At 38.1% G+C, this 23,120-nt stretch overlaps 2 protein-coding genes across 3 annotated transcripts in view; both read right to left on the minus strand.

Moving 5' to 3' along the window:
• Positions 1-23,120, minus strand: part of LOC149196781 (uncharacterized) — a 210,103-nt gene that overhangs the window by 89,944 nt on the left and 97,039 nt on the right. The window contains exon 8 of one of the 2 annotated variants that reach the window (XM_089405633.1): positions 10,324-10,525. The exons of the other annotated variant lie outside the window; for it this stretch is intronic. The gene's annotated coding sequence lies outside the window, so the exon portion shown is untranslated. Of the gene's footprint in view, positions 1-10,323; positions 10,526-23,120 lie in introns of those variants that run through there. 2 annotated transcript variants of the gene reach the window in all.
• Positions 10,408-21,249, minus strand: LOC149196783 (uncharacterized). The gene is made up of 8 exons (XM_089405635.1): positions 21,140-21,249; positions 20,837-20,955; positions 20,340-20,743; positions 13,764-13,940; positions 12,908-13,091; positions 12,372-12,436; positions 11,214-11,424; positions 10,408-10,969 (listed from the first exon to the last, which is right to left on the minus strand). Exons 1-8 carry the CDS (start codon positions 21,156-21,158, stop codon positions 10,619-10,621), a joined length of 1,530 nt encoding a protein of 509 aa, XP_089261761.1. The 5' UTR covers positions 21,159-21,249; the 3' UTR covers positions 10,408-10,618.

Genomic DNA, 23,120 nt, shown 5'->3' on the forward strand with positions numbered 1-23,120 from the left:
ATATAAGTGAAAATTTCGATGTTGAATCTCCAAAGCAAATAAACCCTTGAGGTGGAAACATGAAATAATAGATTACTAAAAATATAAAGTAAATATAAGTGAAAATTTATATGTTGAATCTCCAAAGTAAATAAACCCTAAATGAAAAAAATGATATAAAGTATTTTGATGTAAAAATATAATGTAAATATAAGTGAAAATTTACATGTTGAATCTTCAAAGTAAATAAACCCTTGAGGTGGAAACATGAAATAATAGAGTAGTAAAAATATAAAGTAAATATAAGTGAAAATTTCTATGTTGAATCTCCAAAGTAAATAAATTGAATTGCCAATTCCTTAGGTGGAAAAGAATAATAACAATAAAATGAAAATTCCATTTTTTTTTTTGATTTCATTTACTTGATACATTAGTAAAAATATAAAGTAAATATAAGTGAAAATTTCTAAATAAACCTAGTTGCCCATTCTTGAGGTGGAAACATAGGTTAAATCTCCAAAGTGAGGTGGAAACATGAAATAATAGAATAGTAAAAATATAAGGTAAATATAAGCGAAACTTTCTATGTTGAATCTCCAAAGTAAATAAACTCAGTCACCAATTCTTGAGGTGGAAACATGAAATAACCTAGTTGCCAATTCTTGAGGTGGAAACATGAAATAAACGTAGTAATGAAAATTCCAATTTGATTTTGACGTGAAAAAATTATTTTAATTTCTTTTAAATCCATGAAGTCCATCTATAAATTATTATCCATATCATTTCTATTTGTGTTGTCTCTCTATATCATGTCTCACCTAAATCTCTTCTTGAAGTGGAAACATGAAATAATAGATTAGTAAAAATGTAAAGTAAATATAAGTGAAAATTTCTATGTTGAATCTCCAAAATAAATAAACCCAGTTTCCAATTCTTGAGGTGGAAACATGAAATAAACACAATTTCCAATTGGTTAAGTGGAAAAGAATAATAACAATAAAATGAAAATTCCAATTTAATTTTGAGGTGAAAAAAATATTTGAATTTCTTATAAATTGATGAAGTCCATCTATAAATTATTATCTATATCCTTTCTATTTGTGTTGTCTCTCTATATCATGTCTCACCTAAATCTCTTCTAAACATGAATCCTATAAAGAGAAAATGGGAAGTGGGAAGTTGAACGTTGAGGTTCCGACATCTCTAAGTTCGGAAATGTAATGAAGACCTCTCCATGGAGTGACAATCCATTTATGTAATGGACTTGGAAATGTAATGAAGACCTCTCTATAGAGTGTCAGTCTATTTTTGTAATGGACTACAATGTCCTGATCATCTATCATAGCCCATATCTATATGACATACTATTATTTACAATTTCCAGATTACTTGTCGTCCTAATTGTCCATTTGTGGCTAGCGAAGTCCGAAGTCCTAATCTATACTGTACTCAGAATCGACAGTAATCTCACCTCAACGTACTGTTGGCCAGAATGGCTGGGTGGGTTCCCTCATACCTTCAGCACCTCCTAATGTTGTTGTTCATTTTTCAGTCCCATAAAAAATCTTTCATTATTTATTTATCGATGGTGTTATAATATTGATCATCATGAAGGTCTTTGTCATGTAGTTGTTTGCACCACTCAACGGTTGGATTGAATCTCAAAGTAATGTCAAATGCACAAGCCATGGTTCTACTTGCAGAACGCTATAGTCAGCGAACTAAATATGAGTGACAAATTTCTCACTTCTAGCCTACCATTCACGGTGGTGTCGCACAACCCCAATGACAGGGTCGGTGTCATCTACGGCAACAAGAGCACCTATGCTTCATATTTGTGATCAACAGATCACGGCCGAGTGCCCATTGCCCCCTTTCTACCAAGACCCCAAGTGTCACGCCCCTACATTGGCGATACTCTTCCAACTGCACTATAGCGAGGTGCAGCACTACCAACCGTTTTCTTTTCATCAATACTTACGATTGTAGACTATGCCTAACATTCCATATTTAGTTTATTTTTCATTACCAAGTATTATTTTTGTCCTTTATAAAGTGAAAGCCCATAACATTCACATAAACAGCATTATACAATAGAAATGGGCAATAGTATAAAGGGAGGGGCAACTCCCTGCAATATGAGTCTACTCGAATCAATATATATAATCTTCTTTTATAAATACAAGTTAAATCTTGGGAAACCCTAAATTTACACTTATCCAAATTTCCAACTTCGGCAAACTCGGTTGCCCAACTCGTCGGCGCCTCCGCACGGTTGCTGCACGACTCACCAACCCTTCGTTCACCTCGTCACACGATTGTGTTGTTTGCCCAACTTGGGCGTGCCTTGTCGTAACCAAGTCGCCACACACGGACGCCTCCGCACGAGTCACACCTCTGTTCACAACCCCAACACTTCACCATTTCCACCGTTCCGTCGTGCATGGCGCGCCCTACCCAAGTTGCCCGTCCGCACGATTCTTCGTTTCATTGTGCATAGCGCGCCCTCACCCGGTTGCCCGTCCGCATGTCCACCCGTTCACCCAAACTCATTCACCCGAACAACTTCACCCGAGTCGCCACACGACTTCACCCAGGTCGCCACACGACTTCACCCGGTTCGCTCGAACGACCTCACCTAGGTCACCACACGACTTCACCTAGGTCGCCCGATGACCTCACCTGGCTTGCCCGAATGACTCACCCGGTTCGCCTGATGACCGCGCCCAAGTTCTGCCTGAATGACCTCGCCCGAGTCCTGCCTGAATGACCTTGTCCGAGTTCTGCCTAAACAACCTTGCCCAAGTTTTCTGCATGAGTTTTTTGCAAGAGTTTTTTGCCCGAGTTTTCTGCACAAGTTTTTCTCTTGAGTTTCTCACCCGAGTTTTTCACCCAACTTTTTTGAACGAGTTTTTCACCCAAGTTCTGCTCGTCATGCAGGCTCATACATGCACCGCAGAAATCCTTGTTCGAACTCGTGTTGATCGAATGATGATGTTCCTCCACAAACCGTCCACTAATATATACGGGCGGGGGGTGGGTTATGTCACCCGGTCGACCCACGCCCAACACCCAAGGTGACTCATTCAACATGTTGCCTTCACCCGAGTGGAGGGCCAACCCACCCAACTCGTGGGACCGCCCTCTCAACTCGCCCAACATCATATAAACTCGCCCTTGGCTCGTTCACTTCACATTTCGCACGAGCTCCTCGCCCGTCCTTCGCGCAGTGAAAGTGACCTTGACCACAGGTCCTTACATCCTCCCCCAATTGAAGTCAATGTCGTCCTCGACAATATCTCATCCTAGAAAACATTTGTCACCAAGATATCCATACCAAGGCATATACCCCATCGGTATGTCATACATTGAAAATCCTCTCAATCCATGACCATCAACCACCCTGTAACAATCTCCACATGCTGCTCCCCATCATGGAAGGTTGTCCCCTCCACCTTAAGCTACATGCCTACTGCAACATCTCATGTCGACCTCATCATGTATCGTCATCATGTCAACTGCTGCCATGATACTCCAACACAATGCTAACATATCTCTACACACTTCGTGACCCCATGTATGAACTAGTTGGGTAGCTAATCCAACTGTCACCCTCAAACCATGAGAGTGAACATCCTCATGCCATCATTAGTTTTTTCTCAAAACATCCCGTCACATCCTTGACTCGATCAAGAATCCATCTCCATATAAGTGTAAGCCATGCTTAGGTCCATGAAGTAGTCCTCATCTCATATGCAACATGTTGTCCATAATGTTTGGTACTAATGTGCTACATGAAATCGGCCACATCTACCCCAACATCATCATCCATCTGCAAAAAAACCATCTCCTCAAAGTGGAGAGATCATCTCATCAAACTCCGACTCTCGATGTGCCACATCTAGGTCCATGAAGCAACATCCATCATATCTATAATGTGCCATCCCTCAAGTTAGCCATAGAAACAAGTATACACCTGTCTCATCTCTCCATGTGCGGCCCATGATCATAGATCAATCAACTCCCATGTGTCAAAAGTGGTTGAGTCTCGGCTCAACACATGCCCAAGTGTTGCCACCAAGGCATCATGAGTGTTGTAACTTCATCACTCCAAAGTATCTCATATCGATCCTCCACATCAAGTCACTCTTTCAAACCACACCCATACATGTACTTGAAAGTATGCATCCCATTCTACATCAAAGTTCCTGACCTCAGCCTCTCAATGCATCAGATCCTCCAAGTCCACCATATATGAAGTCCCTAAAAGTCACAACCTCATTTCATCATGAGCTCCATGAGTCATCTCCATCCAACATCTCAGCAAGCATACAAGTCTCGGCCCAAAGGTCTCTGCAAGATCCCTCAGCTCTCCATGTAGTAGGAATTCTCCATAGTCTGCTCACAACTCCATCCAATTCCATGGCCTTGTTGTACAACAGTGCAAAACCCATCCATCAACTCATAAATAAAAACATCTCCATGTCACATCAGCAAATCCACCTGCACAACATCCCTGCCTTGGCACTCCCCATTGGATGCCCATAAGTGCTCCTGCATAATGTCCCTGCATAGACTGCCATGCTCCATGTCTCCAACCTGATGTCAATGACTAAGTTGCCCATGTAGTCCAACCAAGTAGACCCATCACAACAATCAATCATCCCCATCTAAGTCTACAATCTTCGGTATAGTGAACTCGGTCACCCAACCATATCGCCATCACGAGTCCCTTCCATCATAGCTCCCCCACTAAAGGTTCCACCAAGACTTGCTCCTGGTCTCGGCCATGAGAATTCCACCCAAGTATCATCATATTCAAGTGTGTTCCCTTCAATCTATGAATGAGTCATGCCAGGCACTTAGCTAATTCTCCATGTGGCTAAAGCATTACCCAATCCTCCGCAATGATCATCGTGTTCCTCCCTTGTCATGGGCCTTTATACCTTCTACCATCAGGTCACAAATAACCCCAACAAGTCCTGCAACAGTCAACAATCCTTGCTTCTCCATACAAGGTCTCATCGTAGTCATCCATGGTAAGATCCTTCCTAGCATCGGCAAACTGATTTTTCTCTTCCCTGCATACGGTTCATCTACCAAATGCTCAAGTGAAACACAAGTATCAATAGTACTTACATCATCATCATGAGGCTCCTCCATGTGAGTATCCCCATCCATCCATGTCTACAAACTGCACGATCCTGGTCCAACTTGATCAATCTCAAGTTCATCCTCCATCGTTGTCACATCTGCAACATCCTCAATCATCACAGCTTCCTCTTCCTTGTTAGCATAATCTGCAACTTCATCCTGCTCCATTGTCCAACCAAGTTGAAGAAGTTCATCTTCAACATTCTTTTCCAAGACTTCAAGTTCCTTTCAAATCCGAGGGTTCTCTTCTTTCAATCGCTTCAACCTGTATAAGGTAAGCAAGAGCTTCCCTTCGCATTCTTCCAAACCTGCCATGCCTTGTTGTTCAGCTTGGCCCAAGCAAAAAGCTAACCTCTGCTAAACTTGTTTCACCATTCACCTTAATCACCCTGATATTCCACTTGTCACCTGCCAAAACTTGAACTTCCTCCCAAGTCTTCGGTCTTCGTAGAATCAGCTCCTTGATTCAGTTCACCAGCTCTGGTACTACTTGTCACGAAGTGTAAGTGTGTATCAGCTTTAACGCTTCAACACCAGCACCAGCTCCCCGGCACTAGCTCTGATACCACCTGTCACACCCCTACACTGGCAGTACTCTTCCAACCGCACTATAGCGAGGTGCGACAGTACCAACCGTTTTCTTTTCACCAATACTTACGATTTTAAACTACGCCTAACATTCCATACTTAGTTTATTTTTCATTACCAAGTATTATTTTTGTCCTTTATAAAGTGAAAGCCCATAACATTCACATAAACAACATTATACAATAGAAATGCACAATAGTATAAACGGAGGGGCAACTCCCTGCAATATGAGTCTGCCCGAATCAATATATATAATCTTCTTTTATAAATACAAGTTAAATCTTGGTAAACCCCAAATTTACACTTAGCCAAATTTCCAACTTCAGAAAACTCGGTTGCCCAGCTCGTCAGTGCCTCCGCACAGTCGCCGCACGACTCACCAACCCTTCATTCACCTCGTCGCACAATCGTGTTATTTGCCCAACTTGGGCGTCCCTCATCGTAACCAAGTCACCACACACGGACGCCTCCGCACGAGTCACACCTCTGTTCACAACCCCAACACTTCACCGTTTCCACCGTTTCATCGTGCACAGCGCGCCCTACCCAAGTCACCCGTTCACACGATTCATTGTTTCGTTGTCCACGGCACGCCCTCACCTGGCCGCCCGTTCGCACGTCCACCCGTTCGCACGTCCACCCATTCGCACGTCCACCCGTTCGCACGTCCACCCATTCGCACGTCCACCCATTCACCCAAACTCGTTCAGCCGAACAACTTCACCCGAGTCGCCACATGACTTCACCTGGGTCGCCACACGACTTCACCCAGTTCGCTCGAACAACCTCACCCCGATCACCACAAGACTTCACCCGGCTCGCCCGAATGACTTCACACTGGTTGCCTGACGGCCTCACCCGGCTCGCCCGAACGACCTCACCCGGTTCACCCGACGACCTCGCCCGAGTTCTCCCTGAACGACCTCGCCCGAGTCTTGTCGGAACAACCTCACCTGAGTTCTGCCTGAACGACCTCGCCAGAGTTTTCTGCGCGAGTTTTTCGCCTGAATTTCTACATGAGTTTTTTGCTTGAGTTTCTCACCCGAGTTTTTCACTCGACTTTTCTGAACGCGTTTTTCACCCAAGTTCCGCCCGTCGTGCGAGCTCATCAACGCACCGCAAAACTCCTTGTTCGAACTCGTGTTGATCGAATGATGATTTTCCTCCACAAACCGTCCACTAATATATACGGGCAAGTGGTGGGTTATGTCACCCGGCCGATCCACGCCCAACGCCCAAGCCGACTCGTTCAACATGTTGCCTCCACCCGAGTGGAGGGTCGGCCCGCCCAACTCATGGGACCGCCCTCTCAACTTGCCCAACATCGTGTAAACTTGCCCTTGGCTCGTTCACTTCACATTTCACACAAGCTCCTCACCCGTCCTTCGCACGGTGAAGGTGACCTGGACCGTAGGTCCTTACACCAAGGATATCAGCATCTTGGCTCCCATTTTATATGGCAATTCTGTTATCTTGGCTCCAGTCATCTGTGAGCACCTGAATTACGAGACGCTGAAAGGGTCGTTGATTAAAAAAAATTGAAGTGGAAGTGAGGATCACAAGGGTGGTATGTCATATTATTGTACCACAGATTATCTGTTATGCTTATGGTATAGACATTACAATGTCTAGTTTAGAGCATAATGTGCAGTTGGAAATGTATTTTCTAGAGTTCTGAACATCTACAGAAGAAGTTGATATGTAGAAAAGGGACAACCTTGTATAGTTGGATCAATCAATTCTAGTTGGATCAATCAATCCTAGTTGAATCATTCAATTCTTTTTCAATCTTTTGATGTTGATAAGTATTACATCCACATGAGATCAAGTTTCAATTTCTTCCAATTTCAAGGTGATCAATTTCTGAGTTTAATAGCCAATATGAGTATAGATATTGGACACTTTTAGTTCTCAAACATTATAATACGATCATTAGTTAATTCATTGATTATGATGATGATGATGGTTAACGTCCATTGAGACCAAACTCTGGTCTATCAGACCTAAAGAAACGAATTATTTAGTTTGATTTAAGATTTTATTCCTATGCTCAAAAAGCTTGGAGAGAAGCCTTCCGAGCTCACTATAATTTTGACATAGTAAAAGGCTAGCAAGGTGAGTATTGCAACAGAGATATTGAAACTGAGATCTAATGTGGTTGTGCGCGAGGCACTCTAAGAGGAAGTGATTTTCATCCTTGATGTTCGTATTCTCACAGAGATAGAAGAACCTTTCTATCCATGGTGTTTTAGGAACTGCCCAACGACCCGTTTCACTATGGAGCTCATGAGAGTTTGTTCTAATCTTGGCTATATTAATTTTCTTCTTTGAGCTAGTTAAAATAGAGAGATAATTTTGATCTTCTAGGGTGGGGTTGATGACCTCCTTATAATATCTAAATTTTCTTTTAGCTGCTAATCTTTCTCACACCGCATATTTTTTTGAACTTAGAAGTAACAATATTTTTAATGTTATTAATGTTTTGCAATGCAACATTCTCGTTGATCTCCTAATGGTTTAACGAGGCCTTGGTGTCTTTATACCAGCCTCGCTTGAGCTTTAGGTGGTTTTGGGTGGAATTCAAAGCTAGTTTAGGAAGTCTATGGTCTCCTATGTTATTGAGTTTGTGCTTGTACAACAGAAGCCTAGTCATAGATGGGCTCTCGATAGGGGAAAGACCCACTTCGATAAGGAGAATATGATAGGGTGCGTTGCTTTTAATTTTGAGGTTATACGTTATAAAACGCTTCTGGATTTCTCAATCTTTCTCCAGGATTCTCTAGAGATGCTACAACCCCAAACCTCACTTCCATATAAGATAACCGGAGTGACTAAATTTTCAAAGAGGAACTTCTTTCTATCCCACATTATGAGGTTTTTCGTTTTACAATTATTTTCAAGCCCAAATTAAGCTTTCCACCCCCCATTAATCCTTTTCTCAATGCTATAGTTCCAGTTGAGCTTGTGATGAATATCAATTCCTAGGTACTTGTAGGAAGACACTTCCTCAAGTTACTATTGTCATACATAAAATTAGCACAAGTGTCCTTCTTGGATTTGATAATCATAACTTTTGTTTTGTCAGTATTAACAATCATACCCATGTTAGAGCAGAAATCCTTAAGAAGTCTAAGTTTCTTATCAAGATCAGATGGGCACCTTGTGAGAAGAACGATATCGTCAGCGTAGAGAAGAAGGATGATGACTATCCCAACTAAGATCGTGTAGCACATCCTGCTTCCTCTAAACAACCTTCTAGCTTTTTGATTTAAATTTGTGGACTATTTTATTTTATCATAATGAATAATTTGGACTCTTGTGAAGATAGTAAGTACATTAATGATATAATTGATATATCTATTTTTTTAATTATATATCAGTGGTTTGAGGGATTTTTTTATTTTAAATTACATGTGTTAAGTAGAGAGAGTCTAATTTAGAACAGTTAGTTAGTTTTGATTCAATAAATATAGTTTATTAATATAAAAAATTTGGATGTTAAATTTCACTATTAGAGAAACTAAATTTATTTATTAGTCAACAACACACAATAAAATAATAAGTCAAAAACTAAGAATATCTAAAAATCAAACTAAGAAAATTTGACTCTTAGATAATAATTTCCTTACTTTGATTTTTAGATATTCTTAGTTCTTGACTTGTTATTTTATTGTTTGTTGTTGAGTAATTAATTAATTAATTAACTAAATAAATTTATTTTCCCTAATGTTCAAATTTAACATCCAAAAAAGATTTCATTAATAAACTATATTTCTCTCTATTGAATATATTTATTTGTTTATTTAAGTTTGACTTTTAGTTTAATTTTAGATATTCTTAGTTTTTGACTTATTATATTCATTATATTTATTTATTTATTTAAGTTTGACCCCTAGTTTCATTTTGAGATATTCTTAGTTGTTGACTTATTATTTTATTCTCTGTTGTTGATTAATAAATTAATAAATAAATTTATTTCTTCTAACAATCAAAAACATTCTATTAATAAATTAGAGTCAAAATTAGTTGTTACATTCTAATCATTATAAATTAATTGCCTCTACTTAGTCGCATGTCAATCTGATTCTCCATCTTGTCATGACTCTCCATCTTGCCATGACCATGAACCAAACTGGTTAGTTCCAAAAGCCTCTAAAATTTGGTGATGTTTATTTTTTTATGTTTGTTTTTTGGGTTGAATTTTAATGGTGCAATTTTGATGATTAATATTGTTTGTTTTTTAAACTCAATTTGTAAGAATAATTTGCCATTACCAAATTGTGCAAGGTTTAGTTGAATCTAGATACCTTTTGAGATAGTTTTTGAGTGCATAAACAAAATTACATCCTTAAAAACCTAAGTAAATCATGTACACTACATCGCTCAAACTTATAATTCTAACCAATTTTAGCAAAAACAAGTAAAATTAAAAATAAAAATATATAAAATTGACTTCTAATTTTAAAGAATGTTTACTTGATTTTAGACCAATTTTCCTCCCCAAAGCCCAAACAAAACTTGTAATTTTAATACAATAATACCAATTTTTCCCAAATTTGAAACAAGAAATGCCGAGTAAAAATCCGAGTTAGACCGGAAAAAAGAAGAAAAAAGGAAGTCAGCAGTGTTTCTATTAACAGATCGTGAACCTACAACGATATTCCAATAGCTTCGTGCCAAATTTGAATATCGTATCCGTAATAGCCATCATTCAGGGCTCATATGTCCTTGAATATAAAGTTACATATTCAGGCTTTACACCATGAATTCCAAATCTTGTTGAATATCTGAAACATGGTCCATGCTCTTCACTCTCTGAAGATTACCATGACAATAGTAATGTAACGCAAACTCCCTATATCTTTACCAACGAAATTGCAGAGAGATGTTAACATGGTCATCGTCTTTTTGCCGATTCTTCCAATTGCTTTACAGTAGCGATCGTTTTGGCTTTCTTTTGAAGGAATTCCTGAACATATTTCTCCTCGTATTCCGGGTCACCAAGTTTACATGGCGGCGTAGAACTCGCAGTGGTCACCATTGATTCCTGCATATATTGCTCCTCCACTTTATTCGCAAAGCAAAATAATGTCGCTGAACAGTACTCTGAAGCCTTTTCTGGAACAGTGGGTTTATATTTCAATAGCTTCGCGTACTCGTTTAGAACATGGAACATGTAATCGTACACATTCGACATTTTCAATTCATTCAGAATAAATTCCCTGGCTGCCTTTCCAGTCTCCTTTGCCTGCAAAACAATACCCAATTTTCAATTGCCTGTTTAAAGAGGGAATATATTTCAAGGGCGAAGCTACTCTGTAATAAAAAATTTCAAGATTTCGAAAATATTTTAGATATTTTCAAAATCTAAAATTTAATAGAGAAATTAAACGATTTTTGTCTTATTCTAATTAATTTCTTAAATATTCCCAAAATCTACCCTCAACATAAAATAAAATATGCAATAAACAGTCAATTTTTTTTTATCTTACCTCCTTTTGGTGTTTGTTTCCCCATTTAACAGCAAAATCGATGGAGTCACACAGTTTTTCAGTTTTTACTGGCCAGTAATGTTTTCGAGGAACAAGGCCTCTCAGAAAGAAGTCATAGTATTTTGGTGTGATCAAAAGAGTTGTGGAATCACACGCCAAAATATTCTTCAGGCTCACTGACCACGCGTTTCCTTCCATGAATATCTTGTATCTAAGACAGAAAACGATGCCGCATTCCATAAATATTCCCTCATAAGAATTGATCTTGGAAACCCGACAGTGTATAAGATGCAGGAAAAGAAAGAAAAATTAGAATTAGGTAATTCGAGAACAGTATAGAGTAGAACTTGCTCAGATCAGTGCAGCGTCCAGATATGTTAAAACTTAAAACCGTCAAACCTGTGTTTTCTAACTGCGGATTTTGCGCCTACGCATATTTTTATTACCAGTCATAGCAACATCGATTTAATTAGGTGTTAGACGTTTGCCCATCTGGTTTTTTTTTGGGAACCTTGAACCTTAATTAGGTGTTATCTGGTTGCTTAGTAACGAGCTCGATTTTAAGAATATTTTAGAGTTGAATTAACAAACAAAATTAAGAGGTAATTTTTAAAATCTCATTGTAATATTCCTAAAATTTAAGAAATTTACAATCAGATATCTTTTCACATGTCAAATTGGCCATATTCGATGGAGTTCTGTAACTTCTTGTTTCATGAAATTGCACAGACAAAAGGTGTGTCAGCTGTTCCATTTTCTTTTTATGTCTTCAAAATTCGAGGTTTTAAAATTTTATGGGATGTGTTTAGAATGGGTTACTCTAGAGGGAGCTTCTGGGTTTAAAATAAAGCACGTGAGCCGTTACTGGTAGGTTTGACTATCAGATTTCCTTAGTAAAGCTGATTTTACTAAAAATCACAGGCAGTAGTGAATGCCAAGAATTTTTTAGATTTATTTCAAAAGCCAAGTTTAACGGTAAGCATATATGTTTTTATTTATTTTTAAATTGCGACATACTTTTTGAACGTAATAAAAAAGAAACTCCAAATATAAATTTAAAGACTTAAATCTCCTATTACCATATAATCTAACTCATTAAAAAATATTAAAAAGAAATCATTAGTAAGCATGCATGGCAAAACGGTAATTAGCAAATACCTGTGACCACACTGGTCTGCAAGTTTGGATCCTTGAAACCCTTGACTCGCCTCTCTACCCCAGTCCTACATATAATAATAACATACATGTAAACTTGGAAATTCATATAAATTTGATCCACATCCATGTGATTCAGTAAACCAGAGTACGTTACAGTAATGCATTCAATGCCACAAATTGATATATAGTTCACAAATTGGATACACAGTGAAATATACACTAGTTATATCCAAAAGTATATATATCTACGGAAATATACACTATTTGCATCTAAAAATATATATTCCAATCGAATAGTGTTGCAAAGTGAATATTTTTGTTGTTTTAAATTTAAGATTTTTGTGATCTATAATTTAGAAAACAATATTTTAGATTAATCACATTGTAGTGATTGGATCGATCTTTCGAATCAACTAATATAATTCATCTTCAAAGCAAAATGAACCATATTAATTAATTCGAAACATATATTAATCCAAAAAACAATTTTCTAAAATATTCTTGGTTGGATTGCCAATCTCTAAAAATAAACTTACCTGAACATAAATACGACAGTTCCATTGTGGCCTGTCGTCGCACTTCAGAAGTTCCTGCCTCCATCCGGTGTATGGATTGCCTTTCCAGTAGGCAGAGGGATCCCTGTCTTCCCACTTGATTTTTTGGCTACCAATCTGGATATCCTTCACTAGTGGCTCCCATGGTGGTGTCAATATCTCTGGCCTGCAGGATTAGACTAAATATCATCAGCTTCAAATTTTAGTTTGGTGCTGCATGGAATGTTCCCTATGTCTGATTCCTTGAATATGGACTGGTCTTAATCCAATTCCATATCTCAAGGTTAAGCATGTATGTTGCCCATGGTCAAAGTGTTTGAATTGAAGGTGGAATTTGATGGCCAAATTGCCATTCTGTATTTGTATTAAGATACAGAATAAAAAAAGTCTATGACTTAGGTCTTATATTTTCTTGAAAGTGAAATTTATATCAGATTTAATAAGTTCTGAACCATCTGATAAAACAGGGACTCTTTCTATAAAACAGGGACTCTTTCTATTCCTACTAAGCAAGAGAAGAGGTCGCTTTTCTGTTTTAACAGAATGAGATTACACACCTCTTACTGGGATAAAAAGAAAATACTATATTAGAATGATAGGGATAAAGAGGAAACACTATATTAGAATGATAGATAAAAAGGAAATACTATATTAGAATGATAGGGATAAAGAGGAAATACTATATATTCTAATAGAAACTGTTATTAGAGTGGTGGAGATTAACAGGTGTTTTAGATTTGAATATCTGAATAACTTCCCTGTCATATCTCTGTGCATCTTTCCCCAAAATCTTAAAAATTGTAAAAATGAAACTTGAACTAGCCGATCTGCGACTTACCATCCCCAGAAAGAAAAATCTGGAAAAACAATATCGAATGCATCTTCGCTCCCGCAATAATGAAACATGGCAGGAGGCGGTTTGGCCGGATCCTCATGTCCGGCACGACCAATAACAGGTGTGTCACCACAATTGAACATCAAGTCCAGGTCTGGAACCATTCTGGGATAATATTTTGTTGGGTATTTTTAATGGGGAAAATACCAAAAACCAAATATTCAAACACACAGAGGCAATGCTCTGTTTCTTTTGCTCCAGGATCTTTTGTGCACAGAAGACTTAAAAAAAATTTCACTGAGGAACAGAGGATTTCACCATAAAATATTTCTATTCATTAAAACAAAAAAAAACATTCACTGTGTCTCCATATGAGAATTTTCACTGCTGGAAAAATTCCCATTAACATTTACTGCTGTAAAACCTCCATTCACATTTACTGGTGTAAAACAATTTTACATACTGCTGTAAAAAAAAACTTACAGAGTTACAAAAACTCGCTCCACCATTTCCTTTATGCACTGCTGTGCAAAACCACACATGTTTTTTTTTTACACCTCTGTTTTACAAAATCAACACCACCACCATTACAACCCACGAGCATATTTCTCCTTGGCTCGTTCATCTGTTTTTTTTTAACTCGTGTCAATGATCTTTTTACATACCATTACTCAAAAATGGTCAACGCATAAAAAACATAAAAAAAAGTTACGTACCCATATCCCTTACAATACTTAGTTAATGAGCATATGCGCCCATACCTCCGATTAAAAACATTTACGTGCAATATATGAAAACTTCAATATACTACCTACCACTATGACATTTCATTAATTAAACGTATGGTCAACAAAACTTAGATTTACTCCACGCTATGAATTTAATATTTGCCGTATGCAGGTTTGGAGCAGCTTCGGGCAATCAACGGTTGAAGAAAGTGGAGCACATCCGACGGTGGAGGGCAATATCGGAAGACCAACAAGTGCTGAACTTTAACCTCCGAGAAAATGACGTTGCGTTACGTCAGGGCTGAACCACGTGTCAGCTCCAAAATTTCTCGGGCTCGATCATCGGAAAAGTACCTTTGCCTGAAATCAACCCGAGAGCTTTCCGGCTGGTTTGCTTAACGTTTTCTGGCGGTTTTGGCTGCGTTGAAATTAGATTTCAACACTCCCCTTTAATTTCAACAGCTGGGCATTCGGTCATACCGAGACACTTTCTCAAAAATTCAAAGCTCTTCTGATCAAGTGGCTTTGTCAAGATGTCTGCTACCTGTTCTTGAGTCCTGCAATGTTCTAGGACAATTTCTCCATTGTTCACTAATTCTCTGATGTAGTGAAACCTTGTATCAATGTGTTTTGTTCTCTTATGAAACACTGAATTCTTTGACAAATCAATAGCTGAGCTATTGTCACAAAAGATCACTGTCGCTTTTGCCTGCTCTTGGCCTAAGCTTCTCAACATTCTTCTCATCCAAACTCCTTGACATGCTGCTGCTGTAGCTGCCACATATTCAGCCTCTGCTGTAGACAATGCTACAATGGACTGCTTCTTAGAAGCCCATGAAATGGCTCCTGAACCCATATTAAAAACATAACCGGAAGTGCTCTTCCGATCATCTACACTTCCAGCCCAATCGCTATCTGTGTACCCAACCAAATCTGAATGTTCTGAGGCATGATATAAAATTCCAAACATTTTGGTGCCTTTGACATACCTCAAAATTCTCTTTGCTGCCTGCCAATGTGCCTCCTTTGGCCTCTCCATGAACCTGGAAATTAAACTAACAGCATACATTAAATCAGGCCTAGTAGCTGTTAAGTACATGAGGCTGCCTACAATACTCTTGTACAAACTAGGATCAAAATCCTTGCTGCTGTCCTCTCTGCTGAGCTTTAATCCCATCACTGTGGGAGTGATTGCTGCCTTGCATTCTTCCATCTTAAATCTGCTCAAAACTTGATTTACATATCTTGCTTGAGATATAAAAATTCCTTTTTCATTTTGATCTACTTCTATGCCTAAGAAGTATCTCAACAAACCCATGTCAGTCATTTCAAATTCATCCTTCATGACTGATTTAAAATTCTCAATGAGCTGATCATCATTACCTGTGAAAATCACATCATCAACATACAAAACAACAATTAAAATCTTACCATCCTTTTCCTTGATGTAGACTGTGGGTTCTCCTTCACACTTGTCGAATTCATTATCCAATAGATATGAATCTATCCTGCTATACCATGCTCTTGGCGCTTGCTTCAGCCCATAAAGAGCTTTCTTCAATCTGCACACTTTGTGCTCTTCTCCTTTCTTCTCATATCCGAGAGGCTGTTCCACATAAACCTCTTCCATTAACACTCCATTTAGGAATGCTGACTTCACGTCCATTTGGTAGACTTTCCATTTGTTTTGTGCTGCTATGGACAGCACTGCTCTCACGGTTTCCATTCTTGCAACCGGGGCGAAAGTCTCCTCATAATCTCTCCCATACTGCTGCTTGTACCCCTTGACAACCAGCCTTGCTTTATGCCTTTCAATCTTGCCTTCAGCATTGCTCTTGGTCTTGTAGACCCATTTCACACCAATGACTTCTTTGCCTTTTGGTAACTCAACCAAATCCCATGTTTTGTTTCTCTCTATGGCATTCATCTCCTCATCCATAGCTTCTATCCATTTCTTATCTTTAATAGCTTCTTCAAAATGAATAGGATCATCAACATGACAATACAAGGCAAATAAGGAATTCATTCCTTCTTCATAAATTTCACTTAGATTTCTAAATTTCTTACCTCGTTCACTTGGTGTGCAAGTGCTTGAAGATGCACTTGAATTTCCTCCTTGTGGTGTGCTTGGAGAAGCACTCTCATTGATCCTCAATGGTGTCCCTTGCTGTCCTTGTGTTGTCCTCAATGGTGTCCCTTGTTGTCCTTGTGTTGGCGCTGCTGTTTGGGGATGTATTTCAGCCACCTCCTCATCATCTTCATCATGAGACAAACAGTTTTTGACATTCACTGTTTTCTCTATGCTTCCATCCCAAGCTTCCTCTTCAATGAATTGAACATCCCTGCTTACAAAAAACTTCTTGGTAGATGGAATGTACAGCCTGTAGACTTTGGATTCATCACTGTATCCAATGAAGATGCATTTCTCCCCTTTGCTGTCCAACTTCCTCCTTAGCTGATCTGGTATGTGTGCATAGGCCACACACCCAAAAACTCTCATGTGGGTGACTCCTTGCTTTCTCCCACTCCATGCCTCTTCTGGCACTTTGTTCATGACTGCCTTTGTAGGACACCTGTTCAAAATATAAACTGCACAATGTACAGCTTCAACCCAATACTCATTTGCCAAATGCTTTGCCTTCAACATGCTCCTCGCCATATCCATGATGGTCCTGTTCTTCCTTTCAGCAACTCCATTTTGCTGTGGGGTGTACCTTGCTGTAAACTGTTTGTGAATTCCATTTTCTCTACAAAATCTTAGGAATTCCTTGGAGATATACTCACCTCCTCTATCAGTTCTCAAAACTTTTATATGCAGCCCGCTTTGGTTTTCAACAAATGCCTTGAAATTTTGGAATTTCTCAAACACTTCACTTTTGTTTTTAAGGAAATATATCCAAGTCTTTCTTGTACAGTCATCAATGAATGTTAAGAAATATAGGCTGCCAGCTAATGATGGAGCTTGCATTGGTCCACATAAATCTGAGTGGATGATCTCTAAGGGTGTCTTTGCCCTTATGCTCTTCCCTGATGGAAAACTTTCTCTGTGTTGTTTTCCCAAAATGCAGCCTTCACATAGGCTGTCCGGTTTCTCTATCAATGGTAATCCCTTTACCATTCCTTTTCTGCTCAATAAGTTTAGACCTCCAAAATTTAGATGCCCGAATCTCAAGTGCCATAACCAGTTCTCATCCTTTGGCACGCTTTGGAAAGCCTCTTGGGTGACTGCTGCAATTTCACCTTTGTTTTTCAAATCTGCCCTGATCCTGAGAGGGAACATCCTGTTCCTTGTCATCTTCACTTCAGCAATGCATCTTTTGCTGGGTGGTATATCCATGATGGTGCACACATCATTTACAAAGTAAACATTGTAACCCTTTTGGATAAGCTGTCCAACACTCAATAGGTTACATCTCATTCCGGGGACATAGTAGACATCTGCTATGGTTTTCCTTTCTCCTTGTTTTGTAAATATTTTTACCTCCCCTTTTCCCATAACAGACACTTTACTATCAGTTCCTAGTGTGACCTCTGATTTCAAATTCTGATTTAAGGCTGAAAAGAGGGCTATATTCCCTGTCATATGGTTGCTGCAACCTGAGTCTAAAAACCATATGTCTTCACTATGTGTTTCAGCCATGTTACAAGCTAACAAGACATTATTTTGACTGCTGTTTTCTCTTGTAACATTTGCATTTTGTCTACTGTTCATATCATGTTGTTTCTTTCTACAATCACTTGCATAATGTCCATACTTTTTGCAATAATAGCATTGAACATTAGATTTATCATACCTTTGTCCTTGAGCATGATGTTGTCCTCCTTGTTGGCTGCTGCCTTGGCCTTGGTTCTGATTTGTATTGCTGCCTCTTCCTTGTGCATTTGATGGGCTGTTCCTTCCACCTCTGTTCTGGCTTCTGCCTCTTCCTCTTCGGTTTCCTCTTCCTTGACCTCTTCCTCTTCCAAAGGACATCTGGGTCTTGAAGGCTTGCTCAAGAGATGAGTTTTCATTCCTACTCAACCTCTGCTCATGTGTTATCAGTGATGCATGTAGCTCATCAACTGAATATTTTGAGAGATCCTTTGTCTCTTCAATGGTGGTGACAATGGCATCAAACTTTGAAGGTAAGACCCTCAATATTTTCTCCACAATCCTTCTATCTTCAATGGTTTCTCCATGAGTTCTCATTTGTGTGATTACACCAATCACATGAGTGAAGAATGAGTCAATGTTATCTGACTCCTTCATGCACAGATTCTCAAAGTCCTTTCTCAGCAATTGTAGTTTTGCTGTCTTCACTCTCTCCATGCCTTGATAGGCTGTCTTGAGAGTTTGCCATGCTTCATGTGATGTTGTAGCTGCTGCTATCCTTGGGAATATACTCTGGTCCACTGCTTGATACAACAAGACAATGGCCTTTGCATCCTTCTTCCTATTGAGCTTCAGCTGATCCTTCTCTCCCTGAGTTAATGCATTGAACTCAGTTTCATCTGCTGGTTCCTCAAACCCATATTCTACTAGTTCCCATATATCTTGAGCGATGAACAAAGCTCTCATGGTTATAGACCAGTAGTCATAGTTCTTCCCATTAAAGTGTGGGAGCTGGGTGTTGAACATACCCATGCTTGTGCTTGCCATTCCTTGCATCTTGAACTATGGTTTTAAATCCTTGACTGTGATTTTTTTTAAAAAACTGACTGTCTTCAGCAATAACAAGAGAAATGCTTTTGGGGAATACCTGAATCCTTCGCTGTCTGAGTCTTCTGTCTGCCTGAGAGGTTTTGCTGCAGCAACAACCTTCTCCCTTCAGCTTCTTTGTCTCCTACAAAGAGCCTAAGCCTTGCTCTGATACCACTGTTGGGTATTTTTAATGGGGAAAATACCAAAAACCAAATATTCAAACACACAGAGGCAATGCTCTGTTTCTTTTGCTCCAGGATCTTTTGTGCACAGAAGACTTAAAAAAAATTTCACTGAGGAACAGAGGATTTCACCATAAAATATTTCTATTCATTAAAACAAAAAAAAACATTCACTGTGTCTCCATATGAGAATTTACACTGCTGGAAAAATTCCCATTAACATTTACTGCTGTAAAACCTCCATTCACATTTACTGGTGTAAAACAATTTTACATACTGCTGTAAAAAAAAACTTACAGAGTTACAAAAACTCGCTCCACCATTTCCTTTATGCACTGCTGTGCAAAACCACACATGTTTTTTTTTTACACCTCTGTTTTACAAAATCAACACCACCACCATTACAACCCACGAGCATATTTCTCCTTGGCTCGTTCATCTGTTTTTTTTAACTCGTGTCAATGATCTTTTTACATACCATTACTCAAAAATGGTCAACGCATAAAAAACATAAAAAAAGTTACGTACCCATATCCCTTACAATACTTAGTTAATGAGCATATGCGCCCATACCTCCGATTAAAAACATTTACGTGCAATATATGAAAACTTCAATATACTACCTACCACTATGACATTTCATTAATTAAACGTATGGTCAACAAAACTTAGATTTACTCCACGCTATGAATTTAATATTTGCCGTATGCAGGTTTGGAGCAGCTTCGGGCAATCAACGGTTGAAGAAAGTGGAGCACATCCGACGGTGGAGGGCAATATCGGAAGACCAACAAGTGCTGAACTTTAACCTCCGAGAAAATGACGTTGCGTTACGTCAGGGCTGAACCACGTGTCAGCTCCAAAATTTCTCGGGCTCGATCATCGGAAAAGTACCTTTGCCTGAAATCAACCCGAGAGCTTTCCAGCTGGTTTGCTTAACGTTTTCTGGCGGTTTTGGCTGCGTTGAAATTAGATTTCAACATATTTCAGTAACTGAGCAATTCCCCAGAAGGTAAACATATCTCTGGTCTGAAAGGACTTTCTGTACAGCTCGACATACATTTTTCCATCGACAATTGTAAGCCTGAAAGACGCCGAGCTCTTTGCGGCTTCAACCATGTCCAACGTAATTCCAGTCTTCGCCCACGGCTTCATGTCCTGGCGAATCCAGTTAAAATACAGCGGGCACGACGCGGCGGACCCGTTTCCAGTTCCATGAAAACTTGGCTGCAGAACTGGAGACGACGAGGGCGAACACGCTGCGCCGGGCGCGCACTTTAGAATTTCTTTGGTATGTGCTATGCTCTGCCAGGCGTCGTTTGTAATCGCGTTCTGATTTTCCCGAAACAGATTTTTGGCCTCAATCGATGGTTCTTCCCAAAGGTCATCAGACTGCAATAATGAAACATCAGTTCATAGTTATATAATTCGATTTAGCAGAAACTGGTAATCTGAAAATTCACAGAGCAAAAATCAAAATCGCACCCAATGCTTTATAAAGAAGACAGGGCCGAGTATAATTCCCAAACTCAACAGAACGGAGGCAAAACTAAGTGTAATTGGCCCTTTCATCTTATCTCTGATTAGTTCTGCAAGAGATGTTTCTTTAACCAGAACAACGTATCAGTAACGTATCAGTAATTTTTAGAGATATCATTTCGAAATTCGGAAAATAAATTGTTCACCAAATTACTTAAACTAAAATAGTTTAAAAATTCTTTCCTAACTGTAAAAAATCTCTATAAACTTAAATTTATAACAAAATTTATTTATCTACAAAATCCCAACCTAGACCACTTTTAACCATCCACACAATTCCTCGCCTTGTTACTCCAAGCGGTCACGGCTACCAAGTAGCCATTCTTTTCTCAGTCCGGGGCGGTTATAACTAGCAATCTGGATTTTAAAATTCAGTTCGCCGTTTTATAAGAATATATGTACCGAGGTCGTTGCTTCACCGTCACATTGCTTCACCATCACGTTGTTTTTGCAACCGCAAGGTAATGGTATGTTACCTCTGACATCCGTCATTGTCGCCAAGCTGTCTAGAAAGCGTCTGATATCTGTCCAGAAGGGAGCTCGAGGCATGTGATTAAATTCAACGTACCCAGCTATAGCGACCTTGGCACTCCCACCTGTACAAAGAGACAAACTCAGTGAAATGATTGATGACGCATTTGGAATTATGGGGCAAGAGCTAATTAGCTTGTCATAGAGCATTAAATGCTAGTTTAGCTGCAAGCTCGATAGCCATATAATTTTTGGTGGAGATGGAGTGTTCAGAAAGTCACCACGCGTATATGTGTTATATGGCTAACGAACTTACAACTAAATAGACATTTAATGCCCAATAACAAACTCGTTAGCTCTCGAGGCAAAGGCCGAGGTCGTACTCAAACATTTTATATCAATTATAATTCGTATCACCTTCGTCATCCGCCGTATAGTGAAAATCGAGGATATATATTTATCAAATTTAATTTAAAAGCCTTCACTCACTAATGGATGGTTACTAAATTAGGGATTTATTTATTTATTTTTAATGATCGGATTTTTTTATTGATTAATGGAAAAGTTAGATTTTATTTATTTACTTATAAATATTAGTATTATTTAAAAATTTAGTTGTCGTTAATATTGTGATTTTTATTAATTATTAATTTTAAAATATTATTTAAAAAAAATTATATTTTAAAAAATTATAAAGAATTATTAATATATAAAAATAATATTATTTTTGATTAAATATATATATATATATATATATATATATATATATATATATATTTCAATATTTTAGTTCTAAGATGTATCTTTTGAATTATTTAAAATAAAAATGAAATAGTTTTGAATAAAAAAATAATGTTAAATATAATTAAAAATAAAAATGAATATACCTAGTTCCTTATTTTTAATTAAATGTGATATAAAATATCAATAAGCATATTGATTGTCTAGTTTGTTATTGGCATTAACAACTTAAAACAAGTGAGAGATGTTTACTCTTATTTTCAACCATAAATAAAATATTTAGATGTTAATGTGCCATATATATATATATATATATATATATATATATATATATATATATATATCCATATTAATTAATTTATTTCAGTATCATACATCTAGTAAATGTCTTTCTATATTTCAATGTAGAAAGAAAAAAATAGTGAATCCAAATATTTATTTGCAAAACATAAATAGAAATGAAAATCTATCTAATTAGCTAATCTAACTAAGAAATAAAGGAATTTGCAACACAAACTAGGTAGACGACCCTACCTAATAACTTGCACTACAAAGGTGAACTATAGTATAAGTACTTTCCTATAAAATAAAACTTAGAATAGCATAATTATATTAAAAGAGGAATACACAAGTTCACACTGCAATTATAAAGATAATCTGTAGAGACTCGACATGGATCCACATATGCTTGGTCATTAAACTACAATATACACAAACATATGACCTTCATATTGGACCAGTTAAACAACTTTGTAATACATAGATTGACTTCTTCCTTGACTAATCCTTTAATATTACAAACATTGACCTTATAGAGGTTATATAATATAGGGGAGGGTGTATTGAACCGTGAATAGCACTTGACGACACACAAAGTTGTATTTACAACCCAAAAAACGAGTAGGGCATAATGCCATCGACAAAGACAACTCTCACTGACATGGGTAACTACTTGTATGTTGGCATAGGATATTTTCATGGAATGCATGAAAATATCCATTTCAATTTCCAAAACGTC

This window comes from Pinus tabuliformis, chromosome 2_2 (assembly GCF_031772625.1).
Source record: "Pinus tabuliformis cultivar Carrire ecotype Pingquan chromosome 2_2, CPIR1, whole genome shotgun sequence".
Taxonomy (NCBI): domain Eukaryota; kingdom Viridiplantae; phylum Streptophyta; class Pinopsida; order Pinales; family Pinaceae; genus Pinus; species Pinus tabuliformis.

Bases quoted from the DNA above. Each gene is read 5' to 3' on its own strand.
- LOC149196783 (XM_089405635.1), bottom strand. The intron at 13,941-20,339 runs GAAATATGTTGA...AAAATACCCAAC, and splicing joins TGGGGAATTGCTCAGTTACT to AAAATATTATCCCAGAATGG. The intron at 13,092-13,763 runs GTAAGTCGCAGA...CTAATCCTGCAG, and splicing joins GATTTTTCTTTCTGGGGATG to GCCAGAGATATTGACACCAC.